Below are 18112 nucleotides of genomic sequence, written 5' to 3' on the forward strand. Positions count from 1 at the left end.
GATGCGCGGATAGAAAGTGCTTGTCACAGGCGCGTGGCGTCCCATAGCTGCTTGCAGCCAATGAAGTGCTTTCGAAGTCTAGTCGCTGTCGCAGTGTATGAAGCAGGGCAGCCAATTTGCGTACAGCAAGATCTCACACACAACGGTGTGATAATTGCCAGGGAATCTGTCTTTGTGGAGCAGATTGAGGGATAAATACTGCCCAGTAGGGCAATAAATCTGCTCTTCTTTGAAGTAATGTCATAGGGGGTGGGGTTTTCCAGCTCGTCATTAGCCACTGATGTCCACTGCATTTGCCTGGCTCACCCACCCCGCCGTTCGGTAACCTGCCACCGGGGGCCGCCTCCAGGACCGGAGATCCTGCCAGCAGAGAGGGACGGAAAATCCCATCCAACGAAGAGGGCAGACAGGGCACCTTATCCAAAAGGCAGGGCCTCCAACTGTGCAGCGCTCCCTCAGTACTTGTTTTTAAAATGTATTTTATTACAAACATGTATCAAAACAGGTTACAGCGAACAAACAGCCCGGGAAACATGCTTCTCAACAATCAACTATACAGTCTGTACAGGGTTTTCCTCTTTCTCATCACCACCCCTCCCCTGCGATGAACAGCCCCTCAAACACGGTCACAAACATCACCCAGCTTTCCTCAAACCCCTTGAGAAGCCCCTTAACTCATACTTTATCTTCTTCAACCGCAGGAAGTTGTACAGCTCACCCAACCAAGCCGCTAGCCCCGGTGGCGATGCCGACCGCCACTCCAGTCAAATTCGCCGCCGTGCAATCAGAGAGGCGACGGCCATGACATCGGCCTTCCTCCTCTCCGTGAGCTCCGGCTTCTCTGACACCCCAAATATCGCCACCAAAGGGTCCGGGTCCTCCTCCTCCTCCACTACCCTGGCTAAGACCGAGAGCACTCTCGCCCAGAATCTTCCCAATTTTTCCCAACCCCAAAACATGTGCACATGATTCGCTGGCCCCGCCCACACCTCTCGCACTCATCTGCTAACCCCTGAAAGAACCCACTCATTCTCGCCCGAGTCACTGGGGTTACGCGGGGTTATTGGGTAGGGTGGAGGTATGGGCTTGGTTAGGGTGCTCTTTCCAAGAGCCGGTGCAGACTCGATGGGCTGAATGGCCTCCTTCTGCACTGTAAATTCTATGTAATGTGCACCCTGTGCACCACCTTAAACTGTCTCAGGCTAATCCTTGCACAGGAGCAGGTCCCATTTACCCGATGCAGTGCCTCACTCGATGCACCCCAATTGATCTTCCCTCCCAACTCCACTTCCCATTTCTCCTTGATCTTCACCACCTGCTCGCCTCCCTGCCCCCCCCCCCCCCCCCAGCAACTTGTGTATATATCCCCAATTCTTCCCTCCCCTTCCACATCCGGAGGCAGCAGTCGCTCCAGCTTGGTGTATCCCGGCAACCTAGGGAACCCCTTCCAGTCCTTTCACGCAAAGTCCCTAACCTGCAGATACCTGAACTCACTCCCCCTCGGCAGCTCTACCCTCTCCCTTAGCTCCTCCAGTTTAGCGAAACCTTCCTCCAAATATAGATCCCTAACCTTGACCAGCCCCACTTCCCTCCACCTCCTGTATACACTGTCGATCCCCTCGGCTAGCGCTCCCTCAGTACTGCACTGTGTGTATCAGCCATAACTTGAGTGCTCAGGTTTTGAAGAGGGACTGAACCCAGAACCTCGTGACTGAGAGACACAGTTACTACTGAGGGAGCCACAGCCGGCCCACACATACTGCTTGCGGCTTCCTACACTTCACGCTATTTTCCAGTTCCAGGGCGGCACGGTAGCACAGCAGTTAGCACTGTTGCTTCACAGCGCCAGGGTCCCAGGTTCAATTCCCGGCTTGGGTCACTGTCTGTGCGGAGTCTGCACGTTCTCCCCGTGTCTGCGTGGGTTTCCTCCGGGTGCTCCGGTTTCCTCCCACAAGTCCCGAAAGACGTGCTTGTTAGGTGAATTGGACATTCTGAATTCTCCCTCCGTGTACCCGAACAGGTGCCGGAATGTGGCGACTAGGGGCTTTTCACAGTAACTTCATTGCAGTGTTAATGTAAGCCTACTTGTGACAATAAAGATTATTAAAGTTAAAGTTAGCTGCATGACCCCGCACGCAGGCAGCATCAAGGTAACACTGCCCCCGCTCCACAGTCGCATAGTCCACCAGCGCTCGTGTGGACAGTTCATAAGCCAGAGAATATTGGGCAAAAATAATTAACTTGGGAAAACTGTAGACTGATGCAGCTGTCGGACACTGCCTTTCAAATTTGGGAAGCAATGTGATTTATTGGAGAGCGCACTCACTTTATGAACTGCACAAAGTTACGTTTTATAAGTCATGCAAACATTTACAGTCAGTAGCTCAATGAGACAGTGTTGCAGTCTCACGTCTCCCTCTGCTATAGCCATTTATAGCCAGTAGCTGTCCAGAGGTGACCAGATGCTTTTAATTACATTCCCTGAATGAAGACACTGATTCCTGGGCGTACACAAAAGCTTCTTTCATTTGAAAGGATCTCTCTTTAAAATTCAATGCACTCCATAAAGCTACCGCACAGTTGGGAAAACCGTTCCTGAAGAGGTCACTCAAAGTTTTGTTTAAATTGCTTTTGTATCAAAGCTTGAATAATTTATCGAAAGCAGTGAAAATGGAAATGAGCTCTATTGCCCTCTCACAAAGGATAATGGTGAGTTTAGGAAAACAGGCATGTTTGAAGAGCGGTGGAGCCGAATCAGTTTGATGTGTCGTATCAAGCACAAGAACCCTCCTTGCCCTCTCCACGATCCTCCACCTTCTTCATATCTCCAAGATCCTACCCTTTGTGATCGTCAACTTACCCATGGCTCCAAGACTCCTCAGTTTCTTGTCTTCCAAATTGCAGCATCTTCTCCATGGCTTCGAGACCCTCTCGTGCGTGGCTCTGGCACGCCCCCCTCTCCCACTCTGTCCTTGCCCGGCTACTTCTCAACGCCTATTACTCCATATCTTTGAAACCTCCCAATTGCTTTCAACTCCTTAAAAGTTCTCCTGAACGCGTAAGTGTTCTGGGGACAAATCCCGCCACGGCAACTGGTGGAATTTTAAATTCAAACAAATAAAGTCAGGATGCGATTGTCGCAAGAACCATGCCGGTTCACTGATGGGAAGGGATCTGCCCTTCCTGACCCTGTCTGACCTCCATGTGTTGGCTGGGTTTGTGATTGTGGCTCTGGAAAGAAAAGTTTGTCATTGTGTCACTGTGTAAAGATTAGGCTCCAGTTGTATCCTTCTCAGCTATCTGCGATGCATCAGATTTGAGAATGCCGTGAAGGGGAGGCGGGGGCAAAGCGGTATTGTCGCTAGAACAGTGAACCAGAAACCCAGGGTAATGCTCTGGGAGCCCAGGTACAAATCTCGCCACTGCAAATGGTGAAATTTGAATTATTAATCTACCGGACAGGCGCCGGAATGTGGCGACTAGGGGCTTTTCACAGTAACTTCATTGAAGCCTACTCGTGACAATAAGCGATTTTCATTTCATTTCATGAAGACCATGAAGCCATTGCTGATGGTCATAAAAACCCATCTGGTTCACTGAGGAAATCTGCCGTCCTTACCCGGTCTGGCCTACATGTGACTCTAGAGCCATAGAAATGTGGTTGGCTCTTAACTGTCCCCTCAAGGGGCAATTAGGGATGGGCAATAAACGCTGGCTCATGAACGAATAAAAATAAAAGTGATCTGGAACTCCACATTGGAGATTTCACCTGGACAAGAAAAGGGCATTTGCAGACAGCAAATGATCAGATCGATCTGGGGCAGGTCAAGTCACTTGTGTTGTAAAATTCAACAGCATTTGTGCAATCGAGGGTTTCACCGTCATGTTGGAGGAGTCATTGGGTAGCGCACCCCCCACTGACCCAGAAAACGCAGGTTTCGAGCCCCCTCCAGGACAGGGGGGTCATGGGAGGAGCACACGTATGGCGGTGGAGCAGGTTGACAATCAGTCTGCGATTCTTATGACTTTCCAAAAGAAAAAGGGCGTGTGTAAATACGCAACCTCAAGCGTGCGGCACTGATTATTTAAACTAATTGTGTTACTGACCTCTCCAAAGCGCAGCATTCCAAGCTTAGCCATGCACTCAAAAGACTTGAACAGGATAATGTGATGTCTCCAGGTGTATTTTCCATGAGCTGTTTCGAATCTCACAGGATTCGGTGAACTCAAGCGCGTTTGCTGTAAGCCACTGGCAGCTCGTTGCTGACAAGCTTGTTTGATTTTAACGCCTTTGATTTTAATGAATGATTAAGTAAGACGGTGCGGATTTAATTCAACATTTCACCATCAATCCTGGTGAATTTGTCGAAAGAAATGATTCCTTGACAATGGTGCATTCGTCATCTGGAAAACCCTCTGATTTTGCCCATGGCCAACGTTAGATGTACAGGGATAATTTTGATTCATTGCTCGTAAACTCGTTGATATGTATCGACAAATGGACATTTGTTGAGACCCGTATAAGCAGATTAAATCTGATTTAAACTGGTTGGCGGTGTAATCAACATTGACATCTTCCTGTAAACAGCCTCATTATGTCCGCATGTTCATGTCCACGGAGCCACATTGAAATGTTTAATTTTCATGTATTAATTTTTAAGCAAATATTTAAATACTTTGTGTGTTGCCCTTGGGTAGATTGGAGTTATTTGTCTCACTATTGCGGCGATTAGGCTGTATCCAAAACTAACATTATCCATTACTCATAAACCAATGTCGCCATCGACACTCAATAAAAAATATAACTGAACACACAGCGAACTAAAGTCATTTATTTAGTTTGCAGCGAGGAGGTAATTAATGTGGGTTCTGTTCTAGGAACCTATTTCCCCTAACAGTGAATGATTGAATCCCTACAGTGCAGAAGGAGGCCATTCGGCCGATCGAGTCCACGCCAACCCTCTGAGAGAGCGCCCTACCTGGACCCACCCCCCGCCCCATCACTGTAAACCCATCTAACCTACACATCTTTGGATGCTAAGGGGCATTTTAATACGGCCAATCCACCTAACCTGATTTGATTTATTTATCGTCACATGTACCGAAGTACAGTGCAAAGTATTTTTCTGCGGCCGAGGAACGTACACAGTATGTACATAGTAGACACAAGAATAATCAACAGGGAACATTGACAAATGGTACATCGACAAACAGAGATTGGTTACAGTGCGGAACAAGGGGCCAAACAAAGCAAATACATGAACAAGAGCAGCATAGGGCGTCGTGAATAGTCTTCTTACAGGGAACAGATCAGTCCGAGGGGGAGTCGTTGAGGAGTCCTGCAGCTCTGGGGAAGAAGCTGTTCCTATGTCTGGATGTGCGGATCTTCAGACTTCTGTACCTTCTGCCTGATGGAAGGGTCTGGAAGAAGGCAATGCCTGGGTGGGAGGGGTCACTGATAATGCTGTCTGCCTTCCTGAGTCAGCGGGAGGTGTAGACAGAATCAATGTGGGGGTGGCAAGCTTGTGTGATGCGTTGGGCTGCGTTCACCCCACTCTGCAGTTTCTTGCGATCTTGGGCCGAGCAGTTGCCATACCAGGCTGTGATGCAGCCGGATAGGATGCTCTCTATCGCACATCTGTAGAAGTATGTGAGAGTCGATGCACATCTTTGGACGGTGGGAGAAAACTGGAGCACCCGGAGGAAACCCACGCAGACACGGGGAGAACGTGCAGACTCCACACAGATAGTGACCCAGCAGGGCATCGAACCTGGGACCCTGGCGCTGTGAAGCAACAGTGCTAACCACTGTGCGACCGTGCTGTGAAGCACCTTGGGATATGTTACTATGTTAAAGGTGCTACATAAATGCAAGTTATTGTTATTGCAATTGTATAAACTACCGCACACATTCCAACAGTCAGCAACTCTTGTACTTCAACGCTCAATCTTCTGAGTAGCAACAATCCTGTGAGCAGTTACAGTTCCTTGTGATGATTCCTCAGAGCTCCGTTCTGGACTCTCCAGAGCCTTTTGAGAGGACACCAATTAGTAACATCTGAGACTTGATGCTTGCCAGCTCGTTACCTTTTGCCGATTCGAATTAGCGGCTGGAAACCCTGACCAAGAGGACTGTAGGAATGGAAAGGCCCTGTCAAAGGCACAATGACTGTTAATTATTTTCTCCATTGAGATTGTGTGTATCTTGCCAGCGTTGGTCACGCGATCGATCTTTATTGATGTGGATCCAATCAGATTGCTGAACATCTTCTGTTTTCTCCTCCTTTTCTTTTAGGGTCACCCCGGTGATGTTGGCTTTACTGGGATCCAGGGTCCCAAAGGACCACCAGGATTAATGGTGAGCAATCATTTAAGAACAACATACATAGAAAATAAAGTGCAGAAGGAGGCCATTCGGCCCATCGAGTCTGCTCCGACCCACTTAAGCCCTCACTTCCACCCTATCCCCATAACCCAATAACCCCTCCTAACCTTTTTTGGTCACTAAGGGCAATTTATCATGGCCAATCCACCTAACCTGCACATCTTCGGACTGTGGGAGGAAACCGGAGCACCCGGAGGAAACCCACACAGACACGGGGAGGACGTGCAGACTCCGCACAGACAGTGACCCAGCGGGGAATCGAACCTGGGACCCTGGCGCTGTGAAGCCACACAGTGCTATCCACTTGTGCTACTGTGCAGCGGGGAATTTACAAAACATAATTGATTTCTTATTTCAATTGCTTTACATAATATGTAACGGCGCACATTTGTATAAAGGAGGTGATGGACCACTTTGGATCTCGTCACTAATTGCAATGCAATTAAGTCCAAAACACTTTGAACCTGTGCCTGCAATTTTCCCCAGCCGACTCCACTTAACAAATAAGCAAAACCGGATCCTTTAAACGAACAATAAAAAAGTATTTCTGCGCAAAGCGTATGTCTATAATTGAGCAACACTTGGTCATTTACATGAGCAATGCAGCATTGTTTAATAAACAATGCGTCAAACTATTTACTGAAATTATAAGAAATCTAAAATTCTGCAAGCAAATTTCCGACAACTGTCACTTTGTCAAATGGAGTCAGTGTAAAGCTGTGAGTCACTCGAAGGCACTAATATACCTGTGCAGCTATCACGGACTACTGCCCAGCGTCCCTCCTCCCATAGAATCCCTGCAGTGCCGAAGGAGGCCATTCAGCCCATCGAGTCTGTGCCGATCCTCTGAAAGAGTTCCCCACCTCGCCTCGATCCCCCGCCCTTTTCCCGTAACCCCATAACCCCACGTAACCTACACATCTTTGGACTGTGGGAGGAAACCGGAGCACCCGGAGGAAACCCACGCAAACACGGGAAAGACTTGCAGACTCCACGCAACCAGTCGTCCGAGGCTGGAATTGAACTGGCGCTATGAGGCAGCAGTGCTAACCACTGTGCTTCATTGTGAACTATTGGAAGATAATGTACAATCACTGCATGCTTGCATTCGGAGTTTGAGTGTAAAAGCAGGGATGCGATTTGGCAAATTGAGTGATTCTTTGTGACGTTGGGTTCAGTGGCTGCTGCGAACGGCCTTTTGGTTTCGCCCGTCCAGCTTTCGGCCTTTGCAAACCTGGCAAGCTGGGGTCTCACCAAACCCAGTGTAAAAACAGCTTTACCCGTAACTCGGCAATGTGTTCGAAAGCTGTGCGGTCTCTGAGAATAAACATTATTTCTGATTCAGGGCAAAGAAGGCATTATGGGTCCATTTGGCATGACGGGTCCCACTGGGCATCCTGTGAGTAATCTACATTTTGCCGTTGTCAAGTTGAAATAGACAAATGTCAAAAGTAATTGCTGTTGTTTACAATTTCGGAATATCCTAATTTAAGCACAAATCCCATGATTCTTTGTTTTCTGTAGGGTCCAAAAGGGTACAAAGGAAGTCAAGGTGACACGGTAAGATCGACTGATGTGAAAGAATTACATGTCCAACTCTCCGCTTTGTGAATGAATTAGTTTATCTACCAGACCTGTATTCGCTTTCGCTTTTGGGCCTTGGGGAGTTTCTTACCAGTAAACAAAGGGCGGGATTATTTGGCCGCGTCCGCCCGCAGACCGGAATTTCCTGCCCGTGGTCAACGGACCTTTACATGGTCCCCATTCCGCCCTGTCCGTGTGGCGAACCTGTGGCGGGCGGGGCTGAAGAATTCAACCCCACATTTTTTCCTACAGTGGGGAACTAAACTGACCGGCCAGACCAGCTCCTCAGATATCAGTTTTGAAAGGTGATGCATAATCAATGGACACGAAACGTAGGTGTAGCCCGAAACGAAAGGCTTTAATCAGCAAGAAGTGTGCCCAGCAGCAGGAGTACAGAAATGGCCTGGCTGCTGGGGAACACGGGTTCTTATACCCCGCCTCGTAGGCGGAGCTACTTTCCTCTCGACCAATGAGAATACAGAGGACACGATACTTGGGCCAATGGGCAGCGAGCCCTCTGCACCAATGGCAGATCACTCTCCCAGGTACCGTAATACCCCTAGTCATACTACCACAAAAGGATAACCCGATCTCAAAGTGAGCTTGAAGGTCCGGCACATTTTCTCCCCATGTCTGTGTGGGTTTCCTCCGGGTGCCCCGGTTTCCTCCCACAGTCCAAAGATGTACAGGTTAGGTGGATTGGCCATGATCAATTGTCCTTTCGTGTCCAGGGATGTGCAGGTTAGATGAGGTAACGGGGATATGGAAGGGTTGAACGGGGGAGTGGACATGGGAAGTGCGTTCTTTCGAAGGGCCGGTGCAGACTCGATGGGCAGAATGGCCTCCTTCTGCACTGTGGGGATTCTACACCACCCGGTAGATCCCTCCCGGGTTCCTTCTCTGCTTGGTGCCTTACTGCCCGACCTTCTATACGACGGTTGATAGCGTTCCATCACCCCTCAGCGGGGGGGGGGGGAGAGTCCGTACTCCGCGAGGGCCACGGGAAAGATAATCGTTCCCACCCCGTAACTCGCCTGCGGAATATTACAGTTACTAATTAAACATTTCTGAAAATCTGAATGGAACTGTCTTTTCTAATAATTATCCATTTTGTTTCCTTCCTTTTCCTATGATTGGATGTCAGGGGCCACAAGGACCAACGGTGAGGCTTCCCTTTTACTTCATTCTTCAAACTAAAGTAAACATTGACTCGGGTCACTATTTTGCGAGGTACGGCAAATGTGGTCCTAGCTGGGGACAGAGAGTAGGAGGCAATTATTTAATGTTCATGTGTTTCTGTGCATCCCATTTCCAGCTCCTTTGACCCGAGCCACACTAAATTGTTCAACACCCAGCGTCTCATTGAATTCATAGAATTTACAGTGCAGAGGAGGCCATTCGGCCCATCGAGTCTGCACCGGCTCTTGGAAAGAGGACCCTCCCCAGCCGCACACCTCCACCCTATCCCCATAACCCAGCAACCCCACCCAACACTAAGGGCAATTGTGGACACTAAGGGCAATTTAGCATGGCCGATCCACCCAACCTGCGCATCTTTGGACTGTGGGAGGAAACCGGAGCACCCGGAGGAAACCCACGCAGACACGGGGAGAACGTGCAGACTCCGCACAGTGACCCAAGCCGGGAATCGAACCTGGGACCCTGGAGCTGTGAAGCAATTGTGCTAATCACTATGCTGCCGTGCCGCCCCGGGAGTCTCCTCCTGGCTCCCACGTCACTGGTGCTGTTAAAGGTTCCCTTTCCTCAGTTACTATCCCCCTGTCCTTCTATTCGGCCTCATCACTCACTCCTCAAAAAAAATCAAGTCCTGACCCTTTCACCCTCGCAAACGGCTGCCCCACCTCCAACTCTCCATTCCTCTGCAAACACCTCGAACATGCCCTCAGTCCCCAAATGTGTGTCTATCTTTCCTGAAGCTCCATGTTTGAATCCCTTCAGTCAGGCTTTTGGGCCTAAAATGGTTCACCGAAGTCACAAATGGCATCCTGTGGTGTGACTGTGTCGAAGGTTAAACTTTCCCTCCTCGGTATTCTCTCTTCTTTAATTTTCCCAATTAAGGGGCAACTTAGCGCGGCCAATCCACCTACCCTGCACATCTTTGGGTTGTGGGGGTGAGACCCACACAGACACCGGGAGAATGTGCAAACTCCGCACGGACAGTGACTCGGGGCCGGGATCGAACCCGGGTCCTCGGCGCCGTGAGACGGCAGTGCTAACCACTGCGCCACCATGCCCTCCCTCTCCTCGGACTTCTCAACCTGCCTCCAGCCTTTGACAGGGTTTGGCCGCAGCAGCCTCCTGCAACCCCTCTCCATTGTGGGCCAGCTGGGTGGGACAGCTCTCACCTGGGTCCACTCTTATCTATCTAACCGTGGCCAGAGTCCCACTTGCAACAGCTTCTCTTTCTGCTCCTGGATCATTACCCCCCCTCCTCCAAGCACCTGCCGTTGCCCCCCCCCCCCCCCTCCTATTTCTCATCCATGTGATGTCCCTCAATAACATCATTCAAAGCCACAGGCCGGAATTTTCCAGCTGTTCCCGCCTAGCGGGATCTTCCAGTCCCAACGGCGGCGGAGTATGCGGACAATGGGAAAACCCGTTGACAGCGGTGGATCTGGAGAATCCCGCCGTCGGCCGTGGACGCGCCTCTGGGAAGGCCGCGGAAAATCACGCCAAGTGTGTCAATTTCACACGAAGGAAGGCGACGCCCGGCTCCACCTCACCACCACCTCTCTCGATTTCCCCCCCCCCCCCCCCACTGTTGCAGCATCAATCATCCAGCACTGTGTGCACACAAATCTCCTCCGGTGTTGGGAACATTGATGTCAAGGAGCAGCGAGAGAACCTGGAGAGTTGTGGGGCTGGAGGAGGTTGCAGAGATAGGCAGAGGCGAGGCCTTGGAGTGGATTTGAAAACGAGGTTGAGAACTTTTAGATCGAGGCGTTGTTTCATTGGAACAGCTTGACAACAAACTGTTAACGCCTCTTCCATTATCTAGGAATTTTTAATGGAACGCTGTAGGGGACCATACTGTAGTGAGTATATCGCTGTGCTCGTCCGGATCTTGTCACAAGTTCAAATCCCACCACATCCCCATCTCATTACCAGACTACTTTTTTCTAAAAAAGGAAAGCATCATTGAGCTACCAACAGGAATAGTGTTGAGGTTGAAGACACCAAAGTATTGATCAGTAGATAGGAACTTGCCCACATACAACTTCTCTTTTTTAACCGAAAGTGATGAGATACTTTATTTTTATTTTTTTTAGGGACCAGCTGGCCCTCGAGGCCTCCCCGGCCCACCGGTAAGTTCCTTCCATTGCGTTTTTTGTAAAATTATTTTCATTGCAGCGGCACGATTTAATGTTTTGTAACTTTGCGATCAATGGACGCGGTAGAGAAAGTCACATTGATCTGCACAAACCTCAGCATCTGCCTGTTGGTGAGTTAACCTCTGATCTTTTGAACAGGGTCCTCCTGGAATTCAAGTCGCATTTGTAAGTTGTTTTTTTTTATATAATCTCTGCGTCTGTTTTTCAGCCAATTATTGATTAAGGTGGGCAGCTTTCCAGCTCCACCTTTCATGGAAAGTTAAATTATGACAAAGTTCCTTTGTGTGCCCACCCGTCACACAATCACAGAACGACAGAGGCCATTGGCCCCATCATGTCTGCGTGGCCACTGCCTAGACGCTATTAACCTTAAGGGTGGAATTCTGTTACAGTGAACCGTAGAATTTACAGTGCAGAAGGAGGCCATTGGGCCCATCGAGTCTGCCCGGCCCTTGGAAAGGGCGCCCTACCCAAGCCCACACCTCCACCCTCACCCTATCCCCTAACCCAGTAACCCCACCCCAACGTTTTGGACACTAAGGGCAATTTAGCATGGCCAGTCCACCTAACCTAGGAACCAGGCCAGTTCACCTGAGGAAGGAGCTGCGCTCCGAAAGCTCGTGTTTGAATCAAACCTGTTGGACTTTAACCTGGTGTTGTCAGACTTCTTACTGACCTAACCTATTGACTGTGGGAGGAAACCGGAGCACCCGGAGGAAACCCACGCAGACACGGGGAGAAGGTGCAGACTCCGCACAGACAGTGACCCAAGCCGGGAATCGAACCTGGGACCCTGGAACTGTGCTAACTGATGTGTTAGGCGGGTTGGTTTGACGTTGACTGCAACTGGATGCAGGGAAGCTAGAAACAAACATCGAACACCGGAGATGATCCAATACAGTTTTATTTAAACTATGAACGGCTGTACATGTTCAGCTGTCAGTTGACACTCTACTAATCCGACTGACGACCTCTTACTGGCTCGACCAGACTTACTAGCTACCACATGGTGATAATGTCCACTGACTTGTGCACTCTGACTGTCTCAGTGTCTGGGTCCCGAAAAGAGCGGGAGTCTTAATGCCCCGTGAGCTTTATAGTAGTGGTATCCTGTCTGGTGATTGGTTGTTCTGTGTTGTGTGTTCATTGGTCATCCTATGTGTAAATCACTGCCTGTCTGCATCTCATTATATACATGAATGGATATTATGACACTAACCACTGTGCTACCGTGCTGTCCTGTGAAGAGTATGCTTCAGTTTGTAAGTGAGAGCAGGTGTTACTAATTGGGGAAAGATGAGGGAATTCTTCTCAAGTATATATAAGAACTGGTTTACACCAATGTTAAGGTGGTGGAGGGGAGCTGGTGCCTGTGGCTTTAAGCTCCAGATTTATCCTTTACTCAATGCATGAACAATGACATTAACATCCCAGCCATCACATTTCAGATAATAATTCTACTCCCTCTTCAATCTTTTGAGGAAGAAAGCTGCAGAGACTCCCCATCCTCTGGGTTAGACAAAGTCCACCTCATCTCTGTCGAACAGTAGTTCCAGATTCTCCGACAAGAGGAAACACCCTCTCCAATTCCACCCTCTGTCAAGAGCCCTTTGTTCATTAGCACTGTTTGTCAACAAAAGGTGTTATTACCTCTTCTACTGATAGGAATTGGAAAACATATGAAGTGCAGTAGAGTAGTGCATGTGCCATTGGGATAGTAAGCCTCAATCCCCATCTGGAGTTATGAGTTCGAACCCCACCACCTCACCAACCAAACAGCTTCCTTCTTTAAACAAAATCCCAACATCATTGATCGTCCAACTTGGATGGAATCTCTAACTGTTGAAGTCAAAGGCATCAACGTATTGAACTGTTGGCAGTTTGCTGGGAACACAGACTCTGAACTTTGGGTGCATACTCTGTCAGATTAATTAATAATCGACTCGCAACTTTGGAACTAAATAAATTGGCTGATTTAACAGCCAGTGTTAAGCAGTGACCTTCCTACATTTCGCACAATAACGTTAAAATGGGTTAAATATATCGAACTGGTTTCACAGAATTTACAGTGCAGAAAGATGGCCATTCAGCCCATCGAGTCTGCACCGACCCTTGGAAAGAGCACCCTACCCAAACCCACACCCCCGCCCTATCCCCATAACCCAGTAACCCCACCCAACACTAAGGGCAATTTTGGACACTAAGGGCAATTTATCATGGCCAATCCACCTAACCTGCACATCTTTGGACTGTGGGAGGAAACCGGAGCACCCGGAGGAAACCCACGCAGAGACGGGGAGAACGTGCAGACTCCGCACAGACAGTGACCCAAGCCGGGAATCGAACCTGGGACCCTGGAGCTGAGAAGCAATTGTGCGATCCACAATGCTACCGTGCTGCCCTGTGTACCCCGGCCGCGTGTTTCCTGGAGGTGCGCCATTCGCTGGCGACGTGATTCTCTCTTCCCGCCGCTTGTCAATTTCTGCTCCCCCCCCCCCCCCCATCGTTCTAGACTCTCCAGCCAGGGGGGGGAAATAGCTCCAGCAGGTAAAGGCCACAGCAAGCAAAAAGAGCCGTGACAATTTACAGCGTGGGGGTGGCTGTTCGGCCCGTTGCTTCTGGGCTGGCCCTCCGAAAGAGCTCTCCACGCGGCCCCATCCCCTTTGGTTTGAGATGGAAACAATCTCTGTTCTTATTTTGTGCCATTTATACTTTCAGAAACATGAGGAGCTAGGTGCTGCTTTACAAGCTTATATCGAATCGAAAACTACACTCAGGACCGAGGTAACAAAATACTCTGTTGATGCTCTGATCATTTAAACCCTTATTTTCGATAAGCCCCGGATTATATCTCATTGTAAAATGATTCACCGAATCAACGTTCAACTACAATCATCAGGACCGATCTTTCTTTCCCTCATGCAGAATTATCAGAATTCAGACCTACCTTTGATAGACCAGGGAGCGGAGATCTTTAAGACGCTACACTACCTCAGTAATCTTATCCACAGCATTAAGAACCCCCTGGGTACCCGCGACAATCCAGCTCGTGTCTGCCGTGACCTTATGAACTGTGAGCAGCGAATGAATGACGGTGAGTCCAAACGCGTGAAGTGTTCTGCGGCCAATCCTTCCCCGTGACACAGCCGCCCGCCGCGCCTTCGCATCGCCTGCGGCCAATCCTTCCCCGTGACACAGCCGCCCGCCGTGCCTTCGCAACGCCTGCGGCCAATCCTTCCCCGTGACACAGCCGCTCGCCGCGCCTTCGCAACGCCTGCGGCCAATCCTTCCCCGTGACACAGCCGCCCGCCGTGCCTTCGCAACGCCTGCGGCCAATCCTTCCCCGTGGCACAGCCGCCCGCCGTGCCTTCGCATCGCCTGCGGCCAATCCTTCCCCGTGACACAGCCGCTCGCCGTGCCTTCGCAACCCCTCCCCGTTTTGACCATTTGTTCGTCACAAGTCATTAAAAAAATGGTACCAGCACGGGAGGAGGCCGTTCAGCCCCTTTGCGTCTGTGCTGGCTCTTTCTCGCCCCACTGCTCCATTCCCCATTCCCCTGCGGTTCTGTTTCCATCAAGTATTTGTCTAATTCTCTTTGGAAAGTTGAATCTGTTTCCACTGCCCTTTCAGGCAGCATCTTCCAGATCACGCAACTCTCCACCTAAAAAATATAGATATTTGTCCAGAGACAACCCCCCTCAGTTAGGATGGTTACGTGGAACGTGAAGGGGTTAAACGGTCCAGTTAAAAGGTCCCGGGTGTTTGACCATTTGAAGAGTTTGAAGGCAGTCTTTCTGCAGGAGACACATTTGAGGGTTAGGGTTCAGATGAAGCTGAGGAAGCGATGGGTGGGGCAGGTCTTCCATCCGAATTTTGATGTGAGGATAAGGGAGGTGCGACGGTGTTGATTAACAGGCGAATGGCCTTTTCAGCAGCCAGTATTGTGTCAGACCCTGGAGGGGACTGGTAGGTTATGGTGAATGGGGTGTTGGTGGGCGCACCAGTGGTTTTAGTGAACATATATATGCACCGAATCGGGACGACGCGGACTTTATTAAGACGGTGTTGACGGCCATCCCCGAGCTAGATTCACATCAATTGATCGGGGGGGGGGGAGAGATTTCAATTGTGTATTAGACCCAAGGATGGAAAGGTCGAGCCTCAAGTCGTTTTTAACTTTGGGGACGGCGAAGGAGTTGGCAGCGTTCTTGAAGCAGATGGGATTGGGGAGTCGGATCCATGGAGGTTTAGATTCCCGAGGGAGAGGGAGTTTTCCATCTTCTCGCACGTGCTCCGTGTCTACCCCCGAATAGATTTTATTTGTGGTGGGGAAATTGTTCCTCCTGGGTGTGGAAGGAGCCGGGGGACACGGCGATTGTAATATCAGACCGTGCCCCACACCATGTGGATTTGCAGCCCAGTGCCCCCCCCCGTGAAGGTTAGACACAGTGCGCCTCGCAGATAAGGGGTTTTGTAGACAGGTAGCCTCGGCCATTGGGGACGATGTAGGTTTTAACAAGAATGGGGAGTTTTCACCCTCCACCTTCTGGAAGACGTTGGTCAGGGGGGAGATCATTTTGTATAAGGCCCATGGGGATAAGGTTGGAAGGGCGGAAAAGCAAAGGTTGGTTGACTCCATTCCGGAGGTGGATCGGCAATACGTAACAGCCACGACGGCGGGGGTTGTTAGCGAAGAAAAAGAGGCTGCAGGTGGTGTTCCAGCTGGAATCGATCGGGAAGGAGGTGAGGCCAACTTTGCCGCTCCCGAGGGACACTTTACGATGTCCGGTGAGAAGGTCAGCCAATTATTGGCTCACCAGTTGAGACGGCAAGCGGCTGCGCAGGAGAGAGCACAGGTTAAGGATGAGGCGGGAGCATTGGTTATGGCTCCAGGTAAGATTAATGGGGCATTTGAGGCTTTTTCCCGGGGGCTGTACAAATCTGAGCCTCCGGAGGTTGACTTGGGGATGGAGCAGGATGGGGTGGACCTCCTTGGAGAGGAGGGGTGGAGGTACCACTGGGGTTGGAGAAGATTATGGACTGTTTTGGTTCGATGCTGTTGGGGAAGGGGCCGGATGGCTTCCCGGTGGAATTCTACAGTTTGCGGCCTTGTTGACACATTGGGGATGTTTACTGACTCTCTGTCTCGGGGGTGCTGCTGGCCACGTTGGCGCAAACATCGATCCCTTTGTACCGGAAGAAGGCCAAGGATGATGTGGAGTGTGGGTGTTACAGGCCTATCTCACTGTCGAATGCTGGCTCAAAGATATGAGCTAAGGTGCTGGCGACGGATCTGGACGGGGGCTTACAGAGGAGATCTCGGAGGACTCGACAGGTTGTCACGGTCCGACAGTTGTTGACCAACATCGCTTGACGAGATGGCGGCGGGCAGGGATTGAGAGATTTGGGGACCTATTCATCCAGGAGGGCTTTCCGACCTTGGAGGCACGAGAGGAGGGGTTTGAGTTGCCGGGTGGGAATGGGTTCCAGGACCTTCAGGTGCGGGACTTTGTACGGAGGCAGGTTCCAAGTTTTCCTCACCTCCCCCTGAGGGCCTACAGGACAAGGTGATGTCAAAAACAGGGGTTGGAGGTGGGAGGGTTTCGGAGATATACAAAAGTTGATGGAATGGGAAGGGGCCCCTATCAGAGAGGTGAAGAGGAAGTGGGAAGAGGAGCTGGGAGGAGAGTTGGAAATTGAACTGTGGGAAGAAGCTTTGAAGAGAGTTAATGCATCCTCATTGTGTGCCAGACTTTGCCTGATCCAGTTCAAGGTGGTCCACAGGGCCCACGTGACGGGTTGCCCGGATGAGCAGGTTCTTTGAGGAGGTGGAGGATAGATGAGGGCGGTGTGGGGTAGCCCGGCGAACCATGTGCATATGTTTTGGGCATGTCTGAAGTTGAGGGGAGTCTGGCAGGGATTTGCGGACGTTATGTCAGAAGGTAGGATAACTCCGAGTCCAGAATTGGCAATATTTGGGATGTCGGAAGATCCGGGGGCCGGTGTGGGAGGGGGGGGGGGGGGGGGGGGGGGGGGGGAGCCGATGTCCTGGCCTTCTCCTCCCTGGTGGCCCGGAGACGGATTTTGCTGGGATGGAGGGACTCAAAGCCCCCGAAGTCGGGAGTGTGGGTCAGCGATATGGCGGGGTTTCTCAGTCTGGAGAAAATCAAGTTTGCCTTGAGAGGATCAACTCAGGGGTTCGCCCAGAGATGGCAGCCATTCATCGACTTCTTCAAGGAAAATTGAACGTCAGCAGTAAGGGGGGGGGGGGGGGGGAGTGGGGGGGGGGAAAGGTGGGGAGGAAAACAGGAGGCATGGCAATGTTAAATAAGGACAGGGAAATTAGTATCAGGGTAATTAGGGAATAGAGCGGGGGTAGTAGGGGATGTTGTTTTCTGTTTTTTGTTCGTTTAGGTGCTTTGCGTGTGTCGGTCCGCGGTGTTGTTTAAGAAATATTAATGTGTTAAACTGTGAAAATTACAAGTGCTTCAATAAAATATTTTCCAAAACAAAAAGTTGTTGACCAACATCAGGAGACTTTTAAATGTGGTCCTCTCGCCCTTCTTGCCCAAGGTTCCAGAGGTAATCAGCTCCAAGGGTAGGGAGAAGGCCTTTGATCGGGTGGAGTGGAGGTATCCCTTCGAGACTTTGGGGCGATTTGTGTTTGGACCTACATCGATCTCCTGGGTGAGATGTTGTATAGTGCCCCCACAGCGAGTGTCTGGACCAAGGTGGTGAGTTCAGGGGACTTCTGGTTGTATAGGGGCACAAGGCAGGGATGTCCATGTA

General features: G+C 50.3%; 1 protein-coding gene across 2 annotated transcripts in view; it reads left to right on the plus strand.

The window, feature by feature from the left end:
• LOC119955649 (collagen alpha-1(XXVII) chain B-like) overlaps nt 1-18112 on the plus strand; it is a 605839-nt gene that overhangs the window by 565006 nt on the left and 22721 nt on the right. For both annotated transcript variants that reach the window (XM_038782071.1, XM_038782070.1), the window contains exons 51-58: nt 6296-6358; nt 7731-7784; nt 7910-7945; nt 9114-9131; nt 11260-11295; nt 11461-11487; nt 14041-14106; nt 14248-14416. In XM_038782071.1, coding sequence (XP_038637999.1) covers nt 6296-6358; nt 7731-7784; nt 7910-7945; nt 9114-9131; nt 11260-11295; nt 11461-11487; nt 14041-14106; nt 14248-14416 — 469 coding nt within the window. The remainder of the gene's footprint in view (nt 1-6295; nt 6359-7730; nt 7785-7909; nt 7946-9113; nt 9132-11259; nt 11296-11460; nt 11488-14040; nt 14107-14247; nt 14417-18112) is intronic.

Source organism: Scyliorhinus canicula, chromosome 21, assembly GCF_902713615.1.
Source record: "Scyliorhinus canicula chromosome 21, sScyCan1.1, whole genome shotgun sequence".
NCBI classification, from domain to species: domain Eukaryota; kingdom Metazoa; phylum Chordata; class Chondrichthyes; order Carcharhiniformes; family Scyliorhinidae; genus Scyliorhinus; species Scyliorhinus canicula.